The 19,537-nt window shown below is 42.5% G+C and overlaps 2 protein-coding genes across 8 annotated transcripts in view; one reads left to right on the plus strand and one right to left on the minus strand.

Annotated features, from left to right (window-relative positions):
- CACNA2D3 (calcium voltage-gated channel auxiliary subunit alpha2delta 3) overlaps window positions 1-19,537 on the plus strand; it is a 1,184,653-nt gene that overhangs the window by 1,006,129 nt on the left and 158,987 nt on the right. The window contains exon 28 of one of the 7 annotated variants that reach the window (XM_037798439.1): window positions 5,973-6,206. The exons of the other annotated variants lie outside the window; for them this stretch is intronic. Within the exon in view, the coding sequence (XP_037654367.1) occupies window positions 5,973-5,983 (11 nt within the window). The 3' untranslated portion in view covers window positions 5,984-6,206. Of the gene's footprint in view, window positions 1-5,972; window positions 6,207-19,537 lie in introns of those variants that run through there. 7 annotated transcript variants of the gene reach the window in all.
- On the minus strand, window positions 1,727-12,678 carry LRTM1 (leucine rich repeats and transmembrane domains 1). The gene is made up of 3 exons (XM_037798458.1): window positions 12,370-12,678; window positions 9,247-9,843; window positions 1,727-3,384 (listed from the first exon to the last, which is right to left on the minus strand). Exons 1-3 carry the CDS (start codon window positions 12,374-12,376, stop codon window positions 2,960-2,962), a joined length of 1,029 nt encoding a protein of 342 aa, XP_037654386.1. The 5' UTR covers window positions 12,377-12,678; the 3' UTR covers window positions 1,727-2,959.

Here is a 19,537-nt window from a genome sequence, read left to right on the forward strand (position 1 = left end):
AGTGTTTTTTACAATTAAAACGTTTCATTTCTCATATTAACAAATGATAACTCTGCATTTGTTAATCTAAACAATTTGATTTATATTTTTCTGTGCTGAGAGCTGTTGACATTTCAGGATAAGTAAGTATTTTCATTGCCAACTGCTATTTGTGGTGACTGTAGGCAAAAGATAGAAATCTGAATACTTGCATGCATCATTTTAATCATTTTCCTTAAAGACTACCCAGAAAACAGGAAATCTGTTTGCCTTAATTATCATCCATAATTAGAAATCTAATAGGACATGGGTATTGACAAGTTAGGGATCCAGTCATTTTCAGGGTTTTCTGCAATATATTAGAAACTCTTTTGTGTAATTGCTGCGGCGAGAGGGCTGGGCTTGACCTGCAATGCCACCGAACCTCGGGCAGGGCAAAGTGCCCTTGCACTCTTAAATCATAGCAGTGAGGAAGCATGTGTTATTGGCCTCAGTAGCTCCCAGCTTGTGTAATATCTGTTCCAGTATCTCTCGGACTGGTTGTCAGGATTACACGGAAGAATGCTTGCAAGAGCACCTCACACCATGCCAGGTATGCCGTGGGAGCCCTGGAAACCTTTGGTGCAATTGTGACAACGTGTAAAAAGATTTCTAAATTTCCTTTTCCATATATTGCATTCTTGGCCAAGGATTGCCAGTCAAGGGCAATGGAAGGAAAGATTTTTCACCTGGTCTGTCCTTAGAGCCGGAATCTGAGCGTTGCCCACTGAGGTGCTGCACGCCACACATGGAATTGTGCAGAGGAGGGGCCCAGGACCTGGGATCAAGCCAATGCCTGGTTGCTCTTAGATCTTAAAATCAATGCTAATTTTTCAATCTACTCCTTAATGTATCCGGATTTATTTTAACATTAAAAAAATTACTTATCATCAAAGTTTAAACTTCTCCCCCCCTCCTCTACCCTCAGGAAAATCATGTAGCCAAACAGCCGCTCCAGGCAGATGGGCCCGCTTTAGCCCCTGGTTCTTTCTGTGCATGGCCCACACTAGTTATGGGTGGTGCATCACAGATGGACACCGCCCCACCCTGTGATGTTTAGAGGGGCACTGGTGTGAGTCCTGCGGAGTGGGGTGTGACAGATTCATCTGTCCATTTCCCTGTGGCCTCTTTACACTGTTGGGCAAGGTTCAGTCTGCAACAGACAGGCAGAAAATACTCCTGCATGTGCGGACCTTCCACGCACATTCCAGGTGAGGGAAGGGACTGCTGACTTAGGATCCAAAGCAATTTTTACATAGCCTGAAGGAGTGAGTGCAGAGCCAGTACCCTGAATGGCAAATGTGTTTCATCCCTTGAACCACCTCCAATCGATTGGTTCTGGTGACATACAGTGCCATCTCAAGGAGGCATCTGGGCTGCATTGGGGCTCAGCTGAGAGGAGGGCTGCGGTTTATTAGCAATGTCTGTCATGGCCTCTGGGCAGACAGCCTGCCCTGTATTTGCCATTCTCTGCTTTTGATGTGTCCTTAACTCCTCTGTGCTATGTCCTTTGTGAAGTGATTTTAATACATACAGGTGACGGTAAATATGAGATGAGGCATCATGAGCGAGAGATCAGGTAGGTTCCACTTTAAGAAAACCTAGCATGAGAAAATGCAGAGTTACAAAATGCATGAATCTGGAGCCAATTATTTCCATTACAGAAAGATTCCATGAAAGTTTCCTTTAAATAGAGAGCTCCCCTACTGCATTAAAATGATGATTCAATTTACAAAAATTTACTTTGCATGCACCTCGTCAGGACCATGTCTATGGAGTAAAGCAAGCCACACCTGGTTTTCTTAAACCGCGGCCTAAATAATGTCCAGGACAGCTGCCCCCACGAATCTAGAGTCTCTTGGTAATTCCCGCTCTCTTCAGACTTCTTCCTTCCTTCCTATCCCAGAGTGTTGAGCAGAAAATCTGGGTGGTGGACAGCAGCTTGCTGGCTTCCACCCTGACAGGGCTGCATTTCATTAGTGGGTAAACTGATTGCTCCAAGTATGTTTATGTGTGGGTGTGGCTGAACAAGTCGATGCACTCTCTGTGCTATGTATGTAGATATGGATACACAAAAGCCATTATCTCACTCGCAGCCCACCCTAAATTCATTCCTGCTGTGAGAGTTATAAATGGAAGGTTCCAATTGCTCGGTGGATACGGCCTTTCCGTAATATCTGCCCCCAATTCTGGCTCCCCGTCCTCTTTGTGTTTGTTTATATGCTATTTACCCTTACATCAGAAAACTTCCCCAGATTCTGGGCCTGAATCCCATTATCCAAACACGGAACCCTCCTTTTCCTCTGTGGCCTAGAAAACCCCAAATGGTTTTCTGATTTAGAAAATTAAATATAATCTGACTCTTGTGGCAAGCTACAGAATTCCCAACCACCAGACGCTCCCATTAAGTATATAATGTACACAACATCTAAAAGTATCACCAATCTAGCATGACTTGAATTATAGAGGCATTCTGTGCCCCTTGGGTAAGATCGCCAGCCTCTTCCCAGGCACTCAAAATCGGGCAGATTTCCCATGGACCATAAAGCTCCCAAGAAGGGTGACCGGCACATGTATTTGCATTTCTGTTGCTCTGTAAAAGCAACTTAATCCAGGGAAGAGTACCTGAAAGAGATGGTATCTTCCCTTTCTCTGGGTCTGGCCTTCCCCCACATGGAATAATTGCAATAACTTCATGGGCTCAGAGCATGCATATCATCTGTATTTCATCTATGGTATTTTAAAAATCTCAATATACATTTCTTCCCAGAAATATTTTTTACAGACACATTATCATTCATTTTCTCCCTCTCTCTCCCTCTCTCCTTTTCTCCCTCTCTTTTGGAAAAAGCAAACTAAGGCTGTAAGAGTAAACAAATCAGTCTTACTCAGACTTTTCCCTCTGGCCTAACATGATCACTCCTATTTGAGATGAAAGTTCTCATGCTGGTGAGCTGTCAAACAGCTCTTTTCCTTCCATCCTCCCAGACTCACTGGTTTGAGCCAAGTGTTCACCACAGTATTGGGCTGTAATGGCTGCGTAGGCACAGCCGTAGATGGCAGCCACCAACATCATGAGACACACGATCCCACACACAACCCCAGTGATGATGACGGTGGCGACAGCATGGCGCAGGTTGGCTGGCTTTGGCTTGGGCTGGAGCTCACACTCTGAGTGGTCCCGCTCTCCCACGCTGTGAGTCTCGGGCAGGCTCACGGCTGCCCTACGGGCAGAGCCCGGCTGCAGAGCCTGCGAGGGCACCTGATCTGAAAGGCAGGGCTGGTACAGCTCGTGGGGGATTTTAAGGAGGTCCTTTCCCCTCCAGGTGTCTGGTGACGCACAGATGACGCCATCCGTCATTCCCCCTTTAAAAAACAAAAGCAAAGGACAATAACAGAGCCTTGATACAACTGAGTTCCAGAATCCTCAGCCTGCAAAAACTTGGGCCAATGGAATTTATAAAATACCTTTTTTTTTTTCCTGGAGTCGAAGAATTTAACAACCATATTTTATGATTTTAGGATTTCTAAATTGGCTAAATGTTAAAAATGCCACACACTAAATTGGCAATTACTTATGACCAAGAATTCATTAGAAGCCAAGTTACCTCTACCTTATAAACACTGAGGGAAAAACAATGCAGAAGCTGACAAGAAGGAGCATTTAGACGCCAACGCCGAGGGCACTGTGCCGACAGCATTCCTCTACCGAACCCTGCCAGACAAGAAATCTTTTGTACCAGATTCCCACTGGAAATCTAAAGGAAAAAAACAAAACAAAACACAACACCACCACAAATGCCCATTGTTGTGATACTATGTGTGAGTTACAAAGACCCTACGTGCCTGCCAACGCTCCTCCGTGTGGCAGTTTGGGAGGTGGAAGGGTCCTTAGGGTTTTCTGTGTGTGTATCTGAAGATTTGACAGCAATATTAGTTTAGTTCATAGGATTAAGTCTAATTAACACGTCTCCTCAGGCCTTGAAACATTTACTGCTTTGAGTATCGAATGCAAAGCATTTCCATTCCTTGTAAGGTAAACGATTTCCTCAGGTATGAAAACAGCTATTGGTTCAGGTGTATAGGTAGGGGGGATTTGGGTGCTGAGTAATCCTTTTCTACAACACTGGCCTAACTGACCACTTGTGCAATTAAACTTCTCTGCCTAAATTTTCTGTTGTAAAAACCTATTTGTATCCAACTCGATGGATTTCAAAGCACTTTGAGGTAAGTCTTCGCAACTGTGCTAGAATGAGTAATTCCTGTCCAAGCTCACGCAGGTTGTCAGTGGACCAACCAGTACTCAAACTCAGCCTTCCTTACTTGATCTTAGTTTTTCCCAGTAACTTGTGGCCTCCCTCTGACTCCTCCTTTCTGAAGTGTTGTGAGGTCAGAGGACACAATAACCTCAGCAGCGTCTGCCTGCAAAGCCCTTTCATGGTACAGAACTGCCCCCCAAACCTGTGGCTCAGTTCCCCTTGGCTGCCATAAATACCTCCCCAGGGATGGCTGCAAAGGTCCCCTGGCACCACTCTTAAAAAAGTCAGCTTGGAGGTTCTTCATAAGCACAATAGGTAAATTATGAAGTTATACCAAAAAGAGACACACTGGAGGCTGTCACTTCAATGTTATTAGCACCTTCCATTGCATAGGACTTGAGAGTTTGGGGAAAGCTTTGACATCCATTGTGTCTGAGCCTTATAAGCTGAGTCCTGCTAGTAGATGGGTCCCTCCATAGTATGGTGGTTATCACATGACAGGTCACATCAGTGGTAGTGGCAAAATTCAACCCATGTCCTTTTTGCTGCCCCTGCTTGAAATTGCATCACCCACTGCCAGGGTCTCTCAGGCCCCTCTTGGCTTCTTCAGCAGTCCTTCAAGGCAAGTGCCCCAACTGTAAAGCAAAAAGGTAAAAGAGGAATGTCCTCTTTTCTCTAGCTACTGAGGTGCATGAGGCCAGAGACATGGCTTAGGCTGTTCCAGGTGAACCCGAGGCATCAGCAGGCTACATCAGGATTTGGAATCCCTGCATCAGGGGCCATCTCATGACACTGCCCTGCCAGAGCCTCTGCAGGGAGTTTGATGCAAGGCAGAAGGCTAGAGAGACAGACATGAGGCATGGGGCTTTGAGAAGTAATAGTGACGTTTAACTGGGCCAAAGATTGAGACTCCCAACAGAGGAAGAAAGGCCATCTGCTATGGGAAGGGCAATTCCATCAGACTGGGGTGGTTTACCCACTCACTCCAGGCCAAAGAATGAATGGTCTTTCTCTGGTTCCAAGCTCCCTTGGAACTAGTTCAGCATTAGGGTGAGAGCCTTGGCCTCTCTCAGGGTCCCAGAGCCAAGGAAGTATACAGGCTGGGGTCTGAGACCTGGCTGGAAGGCATGGACTCTGGCTGCCAGGAGCTCCCATGGCCCCTGTGCAGCTGTGTCCTCAGCCAGTATTCACCTTCTGCTCCTCTACCACTATCCCAGAAGGCAAATCTGTTGATAGATAGCTTGAGAGTCCCAGTCCCTTTCAGAGTCATTTAAGCGAACAACACAGGAAGCTTCAGCTTGTGAAGCGCTCTTCTCCCACTAGCCACCAGGAGATATTAGCCAGTGTTTTGGAAGAAACAGGATTCAAATCTTGAGTCTATACTGTACTTAGGTGTGTGACCCTAAGTAAGTTACTTAGCCACTCGGTGCCTCTGCTCATCTAGAATGTAGAGACGGGTGTTTAAATGAAGACTCCTAGGATTGCTCTGAGGACTCAGATAAAATATGTCAAGTATTTAGCATGATACCTATCCCAGAGTTAAGTGTTTAATAAAGGTAACTGTTAGCACAAAGATGATTTTTGTTTACTTATGAGTGGAGAAAGAGATATGATAATTACAAAATCCATATGCATATGTTTTTGTGAAGGAAATATATATTCACCAAAGCATGTCGTTCTTTCTTTTGGGCCCAGAGGAAGACTGAATTTCTCCAGCCCTTGTGGTTAGTGCCATGAGACTAGTTCTGGCCAATGGAGCTGATGAATGCCACTTCCAGGCCATAAACCCTCTGCATGCACAAAAACTTTGTTCCCGTTTCGGGGTGCTTTAGAGGCTAGTGGTGAAGTTAGCAGCATCACAAGTTGAAAGAAGCTTAAGTCCCGGAACGTCTGCATAGAACACAGTCCTGCCCCCAATTCCCTTGTACTCTGACCTCGGTGAGTAAAAGACTTTTATTGCATTCTATCGCTGTGGTCTGGGGATGTCTGTTATCTCAATTAGCCTGCCCTGACTAATATGGTTAGTGTTTGCATTTGTTTATGTTTCTTTTATAAGAAGATCTTTACTTATATCTTTTTCCTTACTTTGCCTTTATTCAATACATGGGTAATCAGATTGCCTCCCACATTTAGCTTCTATTTGCATGAGGTTTTTTTTCCTAATTATCTGGGGACATCCAGGATTTGTTACCCCAACTCAGTGTTACCTTCATCCTGAGAAAGGCTGTTGTCTGTGGTCCTGGCTCCCCTCCGCTGTGAGGGAGCTGTGACCTGCATCACAGAATCGGAGGCCCAGAATGGGCCCCAGGAGCTCCCTAGCTTAATGCTGTCATTTTTCATCAGACACAACTGAGAGCAAGCAAGGGGCGTCCATTTGCCCAAAGTACACCTGCCAGTTTTGTCTCAGAATAGGGGGAGCGTCATCCCATCCCATTGCTGCTTCTAGTGTCCTGGATCTGGGAATGTTTTTTGTCAAGAAATGTTCTCTCTCGGCAAAAACCATCTGTGTGACAGCCTAGCTTATGCTCAGCAGTAGTCACTTCACCTCTAGATGTAAACAGTGTTATTTGCAACCCCCATAAGAAAGATTTCAACATCTTAATGGCTACTGTTATAGATCAGCTTAAACATTAGCTGTTTGTTGAGATATTATTTGCTGTTATATTGTTGAGAGGGATTCTTAATTCCGTATTGTATATTTGAACTGAATTTTATGCTCTAGTCAGCTTCCCTCTGTACAACTGCTGCAACCATCCAGATAGCACTGACTCCCTAATTCAGATCCTTAGCTTCTGAGGTCTTCCTAAGTTGCCAGCTCGAGTGTACAGCCACCAACTCATCATCTCAGGCGTGACAGGCCCCAGTCTGAACTCTTGATTTACCACCTCCCCCGCACATTCACCTGCTTCCCTTATCCCCCTCAGTCTTCCCCTTATCTGCCAGTGCTATTGTCATTTATCTCATCACTGTTGCAAGATAAAAGAAAAATGAATTTCCCCTAACTACCCGCTTTCCCTCATCTCCCATTCCAACCCAGTAGCGGTTTCTATCAGTTCAGTATTCCATGTATCTCCCAAAGTTGATCACTTCTCACCACCTTTGTTTGGGCCACCATCCTCTCTTGGACGACTGAAATAGCTCACTCCCTCAACTCCTCACTGCTGCTTCTGCAGCCTTTGCTCTGCTCTCCCCAGAGGTGCCTGAGTGACCTTTTAAAATGTAATCAGATCATATTGTTCCCTGGCCTCAAGCTCTTCAAGAGCTTTTCATCCACAATAAAATCCAAACATCTTAGCCTTGCTCTGCATGTCCTATGTGATATGGCCTCTGAGTAGTTCTGTTTGTATCTCTGTCTACTCTCTAGCTCATTTCCTCTGTTCTAGCCACTCTTTTGTCCCTTTTTATCCCTCAGCCAAACGAAGCTTGCTCCCCTGTCAGGCCCTTTGCACTTGCTATCCTTTCCTCAATTATCTCATCGCTCCTTCCTCCTCATGGTTTATGTTCTGATCTCCCCTTACCCTGTCTCAGTGTCTTCTAAGCACTAACTGCTATCTGAACATATATTATTTATCTTATTTAACACATGTCTCTAATACCAGCATGTTACCTCCATGATTATAGGGGTTTTCTTCGTCACTACTCTTTTCCCAAGAAAAGTGTCTGGCACATAAGAGGCACTCAAATATAGGAATGAATGATGCTTGAAAATTAGGAGGAGAGAAGCACTATAATGCAGAGAAAAGAATGAAGGGCCAAGACCCAAAGCCATCCATGTATTCTATTCTCATCTGTGCTTCTGTTCTGTGATCTTAGGCAAGTCACTGAATCTTCCTGGGCCTCTGTTTCTCATTGATAACAAGGCTAGCATTGAGTTAGAAGGGGTCAGAAGACTTTTCTGTGAAGGACCAAATAGTAAATATTTTAATGCCATACAGTCTCTGTCATTGTTACTCAACTTTGCCCTTGCAGTATGAAAGAAACCATAGATAATATATAATGAATGGTCTTGGCTGTGTTCCAATAAAACTTTGTTTACAAAAAACTGACAGTGTGCCAGATTTGGTCCTTGGGTTGCAGTTTGCTGACCCAAGTTCTAGAATATGCCAAGTGCTGCCCAGTTAATAGGACTTCTGCTTTGAAAGATATTTGTGCTAAAAGTCAACCACCTATCCTGACACCCCTTCAGTTCTGCCTGAAGATAGAAAGAGATGTCTTTACTGGTGAAGGAGGAAGGTTAGGAAAGGACGGGCTTTTGAAAGATTTAATGGTAAATTGTTCTCCCAACCCCAGCTGAGGTGGGTTGGGATCGCCTTATGACCTATCTTAATTGTACATAAGGTAGTTTTCTGGGTGATCCCCAGAGCACTCTAATATTTTGGGATCTCTTGCTTTGTTTTTTGGCTTCTGGTTAAAGAAATAGTAAGTAATTTTAGAGAACATCCCTGCTATGCTTGACTTCAGTAACAATGGCATTTGCTAAAGCAGAAACCATAATCTTAGGAAGATTAATAGCTGTCAAATGGGTAGGAGCAGACAGAGAGGAAAAAATATCTCGAGGGATAGATAACCATGCCACCATCTGGATCACACTTGAATATTAGAATTTGACGCTGTTTTGGAGTTGAGCAATTGTTCAGGTGGTGATTGAATTTTCCTCCTTCTTAAGGGCATACCATTCCCAGGTTTAAAAAAAAAAAAAAAAAAAAAAAAAAACAGAAAAACTTCATATTGTGCTATTACTCAAACAAATGGGAAGATATCTCCATAAATCATAGATTTAAATACCTGAATTTAAACTCCTCTACTGACTCATTTGCCTCTTTGCCATACCATGAAATGACATCAACATGAAAAAGCTTATATTGGCCCCTTGCACACTCCTTAAAGTTCCTTCTAATGAAGAGAACAGACAAGGTTCATCCTAGGCTGCTAACACACAGATGGGGGTTTCCAAATAGACATTACTGACCTTTATATATAAATTTCTCCAGCCAGAGTTTAAGACCGAGCAAGTGGCAATTGCATTTCCAGAGGTTGTCCTTGAGAAATAAAAGCCTCACATTGGACATGGATTCTAGGAGAGTTCGATCTAGCTGCTGAAGCTGGTTTTGTTGGACTGCAAAGACAGTTAGGTTCTCCCAAGGCTTACCCAGGGATGCGGGCAGATGGCTTATATTGTTCGATGACAAATCAAGCTCCCTTAGCTGTGGGAGGGAATGGAAAAGTCTGTTTTCCAGGGAATGCAGGGAGTTCTGAGTTAGGTTTAAAACCTGCAAGTGCTGAAGACCATCGAAAGCTCCAAGGGCCAGAGTTGAAAGGGAATTATTAGATAAGTTTAAGGTCATGAGCTGTGGCACAGACCTAAATGCAAAAGCAGGAAGCTGGTGAATCTGATTATTTTCTAAGTGCAGCGTTAGCGTCTGAGGAGGCAAATCGGGGGGGATTTCAACCAGACCCTGTCGGCCACAGTCAACAGACTTTGAAGATGAGTGACAGTGACACTTCTCCGGGCAGCCGCATGCCACACCCAGCAGGAACATCACATTTGAAAGCAGGAGCAGTTCACCTATGACAAACAGAAAGAAAATTAGATGGAAAACAGCTGGTTAAGAGTAAAGAATGGTATCAGTGTTGTTTTTTTCCTTTTGAATTCATAAGTAATGTGATTCTGAGCCAGGTAACACCATCCACAACCTGGGAGGGAGATTCAATTGTTCACCATCTTCAGTAGTGCTGGGCTGGATGGAGTATGTTCCTGGTGTCGGTGACTATTGCAAACTCTATGCCAACTAGTGTCAGAAGCCTTGGAAAAGACAGTTTCTCGGTTATTCATTAATCTGAAGATGGACGGCTTAAGGATACCAAATAGAAGGGGGGAAAATGTCTTGTTTTGTACATATGCCCTTTGGAGCATACAGCAGAATTATCTTAGGGCCAGAGGTATTCAAGAGTATGAGGGATTTCAGATACTCACATTTCTAAAAATTGTGTTCCAGAGCAGTACTGTCCAGTGTGGTAGTCATTAGCCATGTGTGGCTACTGAGTTCTTGAAATGTGGTGATTGTGACCAAGGAACTGAATTTTTATTTGTGTTTAATTTCAATTTATTTAAATTTAAATAGGCACATGACGTGTGGCTGGTGGTCACTTTATTGGACAAGGCATGTCTACAGCATTCTCATATATCAATGTCTATTATTGCAGATGTAATGCCATGAATGGTGATTGTTTTCTGCTCCTTTTTTATTTGAGAAATTTTAAAAATATAGAAAGGCATTAAGAATAATATAATAAACACCAGTAGTCCCATAACACAGAACTGTTGATCATTTATGGGTTGCCGTATTTCCTTCATTTCTGTTTTCTTGTAGCTCAAGGAAACAGTGCATTCCTGATACAATTGAACTCCCTTTTGACTAGCACCCATCTTGTTCCCTGACATTGGTCCCCTGACCATGAATACTGATTTATCCTCCCAGTGCTTTTGAAAACAATACTTAACAAAAACAATGGCAAATTATATAGCACTTGTTTTGAGCAAGGCACAATTCTTAGTACTATATAAATACACTATTTTGTATATATATATATATAAAATTGATTTCATCTTCATAACCTTGTAAATATGATTCTATTATTATCTCCATCTTACAGGTAAGGAAACAGACACAGAGAAGCTAAATCACTTGTCCAAGGTCACACAGATAAGAAGTGGTAGAGCCATGATTTGAACCCAGGGAGTCTGGAGAATCTGTCTGGGTTCTTATCTGCTGAGCTCTACTTCCTGCCAAATTCTTTTTCATACACACACATACATATATACACATTTTTGTATAGTGATTTCTGTAAATTTACATAAACAGAATTCTGTATATGTATCATTCTGCAATTTGCTCTATTCACTCAACACTGATTTTGAGATCTATCCATTTTTCCCTTTAATTTCTGTGTAGTATTCCATGGTGAGACCATGCCAAATGTAATATTTAGCCACTCCCTTACTGAGGGGCATTTGAGTTGTTCCAGTTTTTCTTCATTACAAACAATGTTGCAAAGAGCTTCCTTGCACGGGGTGGGAAAGGGTCTCTGGAATAAGTAGGGGTCTCCTTGCAGGGTTCAGAGATGATGCTGATTTTACATTTTCTTAGATACTGCTGGATAGCGCTATATCACCATATTTCTTTTTTTACTGAGACTTGAATTTCAAAATATGGCAAACACCTGTCAAGGGTATTTTTTTTAATGGGTAGATAAATCAATCTACTCATGAAGAAAGCACTTGAAAGAGGTTTTTATTTTGGTTTTCTTTTGCTTTCCATTGTTTTTGGGGGGTGAAGTAATGGGGGCCTTAACTGGGGAAATTTGCAATGTGGTTGTCAAATACACTTGAGCCTGTTCCTCTTTTTCCCTTAAATTCTGTATTCATACTAACAGTGCTTTAGGGAAATAGGGAAAAGTTTGTGGAGAGCCTTCTGAAGGAGATTCTGCTCAATTTAATTTAACTCAAGGGATGCAGATCAACACAGTCCTCTCCCCGCTTCCAAAACCTAAAAGAGCAAAACCCTTGTTTTCCTTTCTATAGTTTTGCAAACAATCTAAAATGACTCCTTCCAAAAGTGAAGAGTCTTCCAGTCAGAAATGGACCAACACCCCTCACTTTAGTTGTGGGGCTCAAGCATTAATTAGTAACAGGAAATCAAATCGTAAGCCAGAGAACATGTTTTCCACAGAATCCACTGATCTATTAATGAAAGGCTTGTCTTTCTGAGACTGTAGCCCATTTCTTCACTTTATTCTTTGGTCCTACCCCCAAAGGGAATAATATATGAACTCCAAGTTCAATGTTTCCTTGCCTATGGCTAGCCTATCGCTTATCTGCGTTTATGGTTGGATACATTTGTCTCCACCCCTTACCCTGCCCCCAACACAGCAAAAACATAAATCCTCTGACATATGTTATATCTGTTTTGTTTTTTTTAAGGAAGACAATTTGAAAATAGCTTTCCCACAGATACCTTTTTGAGGGAGTCCCATCCCCCCCCCCCAGAGGGAGAGCTTTTGTTAAGGGGCAGTGGAATTAATTATGGCTCACCTTTCATGACTGAGTCTTCAAAGGGTTCCTTGCTGAATTCGTAGCCCACCTTCAATAATTTGAAGATCAGTAAATGGAGGACATGGTAAACTCAAGAGTCCAGCTTTGCGTTCACTTTCTATGAGCCCCGTTTGTGCTTTTCTTCAAAGCAGAAAAGAGCTGTGGCTTTCAGGAGCCCATTTATTTAAGCTGTTCTCCCAGTGTCTCCATCTGGCTGGGAGAGTTTTCCATAGAGGATCATTTGATTGTGTCTCCTGTTCCTCCTTAAAGAGTCGGCCTCCCCAAGATTGTCCCTGCCTTTCCCATTCAGCCGACGAGCCACATAAAGAATGTTTGTCAAACCTCGGTGAACAGCTGTAGCATTCAAACATGACCCCGATGGCTCAGTCTTTTTGATTATTTAATCTGCTTGAAGTCCAGGGCACCAAAATAAAACTGCCTTCTTAATCCGGTCGTGGTTTCTGAATTCTGTTGACTTATTAACCATGCTGTGTCAACCCTCATCAGGTTGGGGGATGCTCAGCGCAAATCCTCAATCTGGGGGTCTAGCAACAGAATCAGCAGAGTGTGTAATATGAGGACAAATTGGCCTGCCGGAGGGTGACATGGTTTCTACAGGGCACTTGTTTGGTCATCGAAGGCTTATTCAGCCAGCATCCGTGGGGATTAGCTGTGTTGACAGGATCTTGATGCTCTGAAATTCATAGCCATGGTTTCCTTTAGTGGACATCACAACCTCTTCTCTCTGGTGCCACAAATATTCTCAGCTGCTTGTTTGCTCCCCACCCCCAGTCTTCCACCCCCGGTTGAAGTGACCTTTTGGTCAGCATGACTTTTGAAATGCTTCTCCATCTTTCATTGTTTCCCTGACACTGAGGCTCTAGTCCTTTCCTCATTTTTCACATATGAAACAATAAATCCACCCCCTATGAGCCTCAGGCATCACTGGACTGTGACTGTTCTCTAACTGAAGCTGCTGGGAACTTTCCCACCAGGGACTTGAACCCTTTCTTTGAATGTGCAAATCCCCCACCATTTGTGAGGTGGGGTTTCAGTGCCTGACGCTGCCACCAAAATGCTCCACACACCGGAACAACTACGTGTAAGGTAAAAACCTTGCTTTTTTTTTTTGAAGCAGCCGGAAGTAGAATCAGGCAGAATAATCAAGAACTTGAGAGTGTGTACTTTGGAATCAAATGTTTCTGAATTTGAATTTCAGCTCCACTTTTCACCAGCTGTGTGTCTCTGGGCCAGTGAGCTGCCTGCTCGAAGCCTTGGTTTCCTCAGGGATAACAGTAGTCCTTACTTCCCAAGCTTATCCTTGAGATTAAATCAAATAATACATGCCTTGCCCCAAGGTGTCTTAATAAATACTTGCAATTGCCCATGAGAATGCCTCTTGGGACTATAGGACTGCTCGCATGTGCGTGGGGGCAGGGAGGTCCTGAGGAAGGACTAGGAGGTCTGGCCCCTCATGCCACTTTGGTTGTAGAGAGGGGAGAAGCCCCTTCTGATGGAAGCTGAAAACTCAGTTTTTGTCTATTCTTAATAGTTGCTTTTTGGGATCTTTTCTTCATTTGGCCAAGTTCCTTCCTACCTCACAGAACCCAGTATACTTACCCTGTCCCCTTCCTGAAAATCTGCTTTACCCAGCCTGCCATCTTTTATCCCTTTCTCCAACATTTTTTGAACATCAGAGATACAATGGGGAAAGAGTCAGGGGTAGGGAAAGTCTTGAGGGCTAAATGTACGCCCCCCTTCCTTCCTTCCTTCCCTTCTATCTGTTCTCAGTGCACAGATTTTAATGATAATCATTTGTTTATATGTGACCATCAATGACCTATGCCCACCGTTCACTCATGAACATCTGTGACTCTAACCCCCTCACCCTAAGAACTAGAAAGTTACCAATAACTTACATCTACCCTTACGCTTCTCTCTTTCCCAGGGTTCAGCAAGCAATTTCTGTAAAGGGACAGATAGTAAATACTTTAGACTTTGAGGGCCATATAGTTTCTGTTGCAACTATTCAACTCTGTTTTGCCAATGTAGCCGAAAGCAGCCAAAGATAATATATAAAAAAACAGGTGTGCCTGTACTCCAATAAAATTTTGTTTACAAAAACAGGTGTAGGACTGGATCAGCCTAAGGTCCATAGTTTGTGACTTCTGCTCTAGCCCCTTCTCTAGCCACTGCTGCCACCACCACCACCTATTACCCATCCCCAACCCCCACCAACCAGCCAGAGATATCCACTAGCCTATCTCCTCATCTGAAAATGAGGGGTAGGGTACAGTGATCCTTAGGGCACTTTCGTGTCTTAAACCTTGACATTCTGGTAAGAAAACATGAGTGGACTTGAAAGGCCCTGAACTTAGAGACTTTAGGGTGTTGTGGGAGAAAGAGAATGTAATCAGTGTCTTTGTAGGTTATGGTAATGCTGGTTAGCTGTATCTGCAGGAGGGACCCAGCTAGGGCCCAGATCTCTTGGACTCAAAGGCTTGAAAAAGATGAATCCGTTGATAGCAGTTTGTTATGGGAGGCCAGGCCACTTGCAGGGAAGCTGCAGGCAGTCAAGAACACTTCCAGTTAAAACCAGGCTATGTGGCTAAATGAGGAAGCACACTTGCATGCTGCTGGATGTTCTGATACTTTGTTGTCTTGGGAAAATCACTTGCTCTCTCTGAAGCGCAGCTTCCTGATCTGTGAAATGCACGAATACTTACCCCATAGGGTTGCAGGGAGGATCAAATAATATATTTTAAGTGCACAGCACAAGCCTGATAGAGCAAATGATCAAAAGTGGTATCTCCCATGAGCAGTGTGTAGATTTCAAAGAGTCTGAGCTGGCTGCTCCCACCTGAAACAGGAATACCTTGGGAACACATGGAGAACCCTGCAGCTGATGGGCTCCTAGGAGCAGCAGCTTACTGCTCAGAGGGACTTTTCCTTGGTTCTATTTTGCTCCTGCTGACTCTTAACTGGAGAGTAAAAGATGGAGAGTGCATACATGAAGTGGAAGGCTGCAGGATTTTGAAGGATTTTGGATGTCAAAGTGGGTTAATTTATTCCATCGGATCTCAGCCAAGAGAACAGAGGCAGAGTGTGTGATCTGGATGCTAATGCCTGCAGCACCTTCTATTCCTCCCCCTCTCCCTCCTCCCCTCCCTTGGTGAGTCAGGTCCAAGGGGTGGCAGGACTACTGTGAGGCAAAGGAAGAACTGAGGAGAGAAACTGAATGCCACCTAAGGCCCAAAGCCACTCCTGAGAGGGGAGGACTGTCACTGTGAGGGGTTCCTGGTAGCAAGACCCCATCAGGACCCCAGTTGCCCACATGGGAACTAGCTTCAGATACGCCCTCTGGGTAATACTATGGTTATCTTTACGCTGAGATTTAGAAAATTCCCTAGCTTCTGAGGCATACTCTTTTGGTCATTTTAAGTCATAATGTTTCCTAAAATAGCGTAGTCTAACACTTCATCCCCTACAAAAAAATATTAACCATTATTAACCCTTAAAATTATGATGTCTGTCTTGAAATCCAGGGAATGTGTAAAAGCCCTTTTTTCCCCCCAGCAATGTTATACAACTATTTAAAAAGAAGTTAGAACTTAATATATCTATCTGGGAGGATGTTCATAATAAATTGCCAGGTTACATAAAACAAGTTGAAATAGGATTGTATATTGTATAATCATATTTACATTTTAAAAAATAAGTTAAAATAGAGAATTAAATCCTAAAAATGTGAATTGGTTTGGCTGAGGATGGAATAAATGGGGAAGGATGCAGACCAAACTGGTAATACTAATTATCTGAGGGGGCGGGGAGTAATTTCAGGATGAGGGGAAAAAAATTAAATTTTCCCACTTATACCACTGTGTTCAACTTGTTACAACTATCACGCATTATGTCTGTAATTTTAAAACTACAAAGGAGAAGAGTTGACTTTTGCTAAGTAGCAAATAGAGGCGCATTTTGTTTACGGGATTATTGGAGATGGTTTATCCTCTAGTAATTGGCAGAATTATATGTGTAAATACACCTTTTCTAGAGTGCCTGCTCTCACTCCACCAGGATTAACTCCAGGGTAACGTCTGCCTTCCTCTGCCAAGTGATCTTCACATGTGACCAGACTATATAACTCTTATAAGCGTTTCTCCCAGTTTTCATGTCTGCCTTGGTAGAATCACGGCAAAGTGCTCTTGCATCCCTGTCAGTGGGCACGACATCCCAAGCATGTGCTGCAGCGACCTGATGCCGGGGGAAGGCAGCCAGCTGCAGTGACAGCTGCACCCAGGTTAGTGGGGAGGAGGCCCGTGGCACCACAAATCCACATAGAAATTTCACTATGTTATAGAGGAAAGCTGGCATCTGGAAGCATGAGGATAATATTTCCCTAGGAATTGTGATGACCAAAGAGCACCTAAGTATAAAAATTAATACAGAACTATTTTAAAGGCCTCAGTATTGTCTTATTTCTGCCTTTCGTTTTTCCTTCCTTCCTTCCTTTCTCTCTTTTGACAGCAAGAGAACTGGTAATACTTTTTAAAATGACAATTACGTCAACCATTTATTTAGTGCTTACAATGAACCAGATACAGCTAAGGATTTGTATTAAAGTAATGCAAGCTGCTGTAACAAATAAAACCCCAATATCAGTGGTAACACAAAAGTTTCTTATTTCTTGTATTACCACTGTCTGATTCTGGTTGACAGGGTTATTGATTCTACACATTCATTCAGGGACCCAGGTTCCTTCCATCTTATGGATGTACCCACCTCTTGGTACACAGAACCCTCTTCATCAGCTGAATGGGCCAGGTCTGGAAGTGGTCTTATCACTTCTGTTCAGATTCCATTGGCCAGAATGAAATCACATGATCATATCTAACAGCAACAGAGGTTGCAAGATGTAATCTAGTTGTGTGTCTTAGAAGAGGGGGAGATATAGATGTTGGCGAGCATTAGTTGTTTTTGCCTCCTCATTTTATTTGCATTATCTCACTTAATTGTGGCAATAACCCACTAGTCTATAAGCATCAGATGATCAAATATCAGGTCCCTTCTTTTTTGGCTCCCCATCGTTTCATCTGTAATTGTTACTTTTGTTATAGATGGTGAAACTGAGGCATAAGAAGATAAGTAACTTGTCCTATGTCTACAAAACATTTATTGCAAAATAGTGGATCACGAGTACCCATTTTAGGTACAATATTCATAGAACCTATAGTTTATTCAGTTTGTGCCTTAAGGTCTCTTTTTATATACTTCATCCTTTTCAACAGTGAGGTACAAATTTTATTTTCTGGAAACTTCAACTGACTCAAAAGAAGACACTTAGTTTCCTTCTGAGCTGTACAGAGCAGGATCAAGGCTGCCATATGGCTTCCATAGTGAGAAGTTGGGAAGGATACACACACCTTCCTCCTTGTTCTTTCTTGCCCTTGTGATAAGGTTAAAGTTCAGGTTTGGGTTCAGGGGTTACCATGATTTATTCAGTTCACTTCATATGAATATCAATAGAGTTTACATTCCTTTTAGCTGATCTTTCAGTTGTCTCATGAAATTTAAGTGTTGTGAATATGAAATATATGCCTCCAACCTCCCAAAAGCTGAGTAAGACAGTGGCCAAAATGTATGAGACTTCCTTCCATCATTGACTTCTCTACAGGGCTTTATTCTGAACTAGATGCTCTGGGAACTAGAGAAGAGCACCCTGGCTCTTGACCTTCAAAGAGCTTACCACTTTATAGGGTGCTATTTAGTAATCCTTATTTATTATATCATAGTCACTCCTGGTAGTCTCATCACCTTGAACCTGTTGCCTGTGTGAAGACTGCATGTGATTTTGCTCAAATGAGTTATCCTGGCACTGTCTAACTCTCAGGGAAGTCCCATTCTCAGAAGTCTGAAATGCATTTTGGGCTCCCTCCACCCTGTGCTATCAGGGTTAGTAGAAATAAAGACTTCCTATTACAACCTCAGTGTTTTAGCACTTGGTTTTCCTGCATATAGGATATGTATAAAGATAAAGATGCACTTCAGATAAGTATGATTAAAGGTAATTAGTTCATGCAGCTGATGGAGTAAACATAGACAAATGCTGGCTGACATAAAGCTAACGAAAGAAACAAAAGGATCAAGAAACATGGCAGCTTAGGAAACCTGGCCAAAACCTCACACTGACACCTTGTTTTACTTAAATCTTTTGATTGGCTACTTTCGTCCCTGCCCCAAGAATATAAATTGGAATCAGTTTCTTGTTCATGTTTGATTGTTTACTCATGTTACACATAAAATGAGTGTTTTGTGCCATACTTCTTGGTGAATTTTTATTTGCTTTTGTACTTTTATTAGAACATGATAGTCCAGTATCTGTATTAGATTAAATGTGTGTTTCTTTTTTTTGTTACAGCTTAGTATATTGTATATTGTAATACAATAATGAGTCTATGCTTTGCTTTTTTCTCTTTAAGGTCTGCTCCATGTTAGCTCTTTGATACATGTAGCTTGAAAATATTCTAGAAAACACAGTTGTCTCAAACAGAACTTAGATTATAACCCAGTCATTACACATTTCCAAATTTTGGAAGGCTTTGTTATTCTAGCCTTTATATGTCCCACCGTTTCATTTTAGGACAGTGATCCTGTTAAAATCATGGAATCTGGAGGGAGATCATCTAGGTCCAAATGCTGCCTCCAACACTTACTAGCTGTGTAACTTTGAATTAGTTACTTTATCTCTCTGATCTTCAAATGTCCGCATCTGTGCAATGGAACCTATTTCACAGACTTTCAAGGACGGTTAAATAAACTTTTGCTGAAAGAATCCCAGCAAAAAATGACTTTGCACATTGGAATATATATTAGCTGTCTTCTCTATTATCATATTACTTATTATATTACATTATCTCTATTATTATTATCTTCTCTGTTACCAGTGTTTGTATGACATGTAGCAACTAGGCACTTAGGCTGAACCTATTCACACTAAACCACTTAGCACAGAAACAAGTGAGATTAATGCAAAGGACCAGTTTGCTTTTGTAACAGAGTTCACCATCCTTTTGGATTATAAAGCAGGTATGTGTATGTGTATTTGCTTAGAACCAGTTACAATCTAAGTGAATTTGTGCCGTATATATCCCTGCTTGTCATCGAAATA

Source organism: Choloepus didactylus, chromosome 1 (assembly GCF_015220235.1).
Source record: "Choloepus didactylus isolate mChoDid1 chromosome 1, mChoDid1.pri, whole genome shotgun sequence".
In the NCBI taxonomy this organism is placed as follows: Eukaryota; Metazoa; Chordata; class Mammalia; order Pilosa; family Megalonychidae; genus Choloepus; species Choloepus didactylus.

Coding starts and splice junctions, on each gene's coding strand:
- LRTM1 (XM_037798458.1), bottom strand. Junction 3,385..9,246: donor GGAGAAATTTATATATAAAG/GTCAGTAATGTC, acceptor TGTTTTTTAAAG/GGGGAATGACGGATGGCGTC.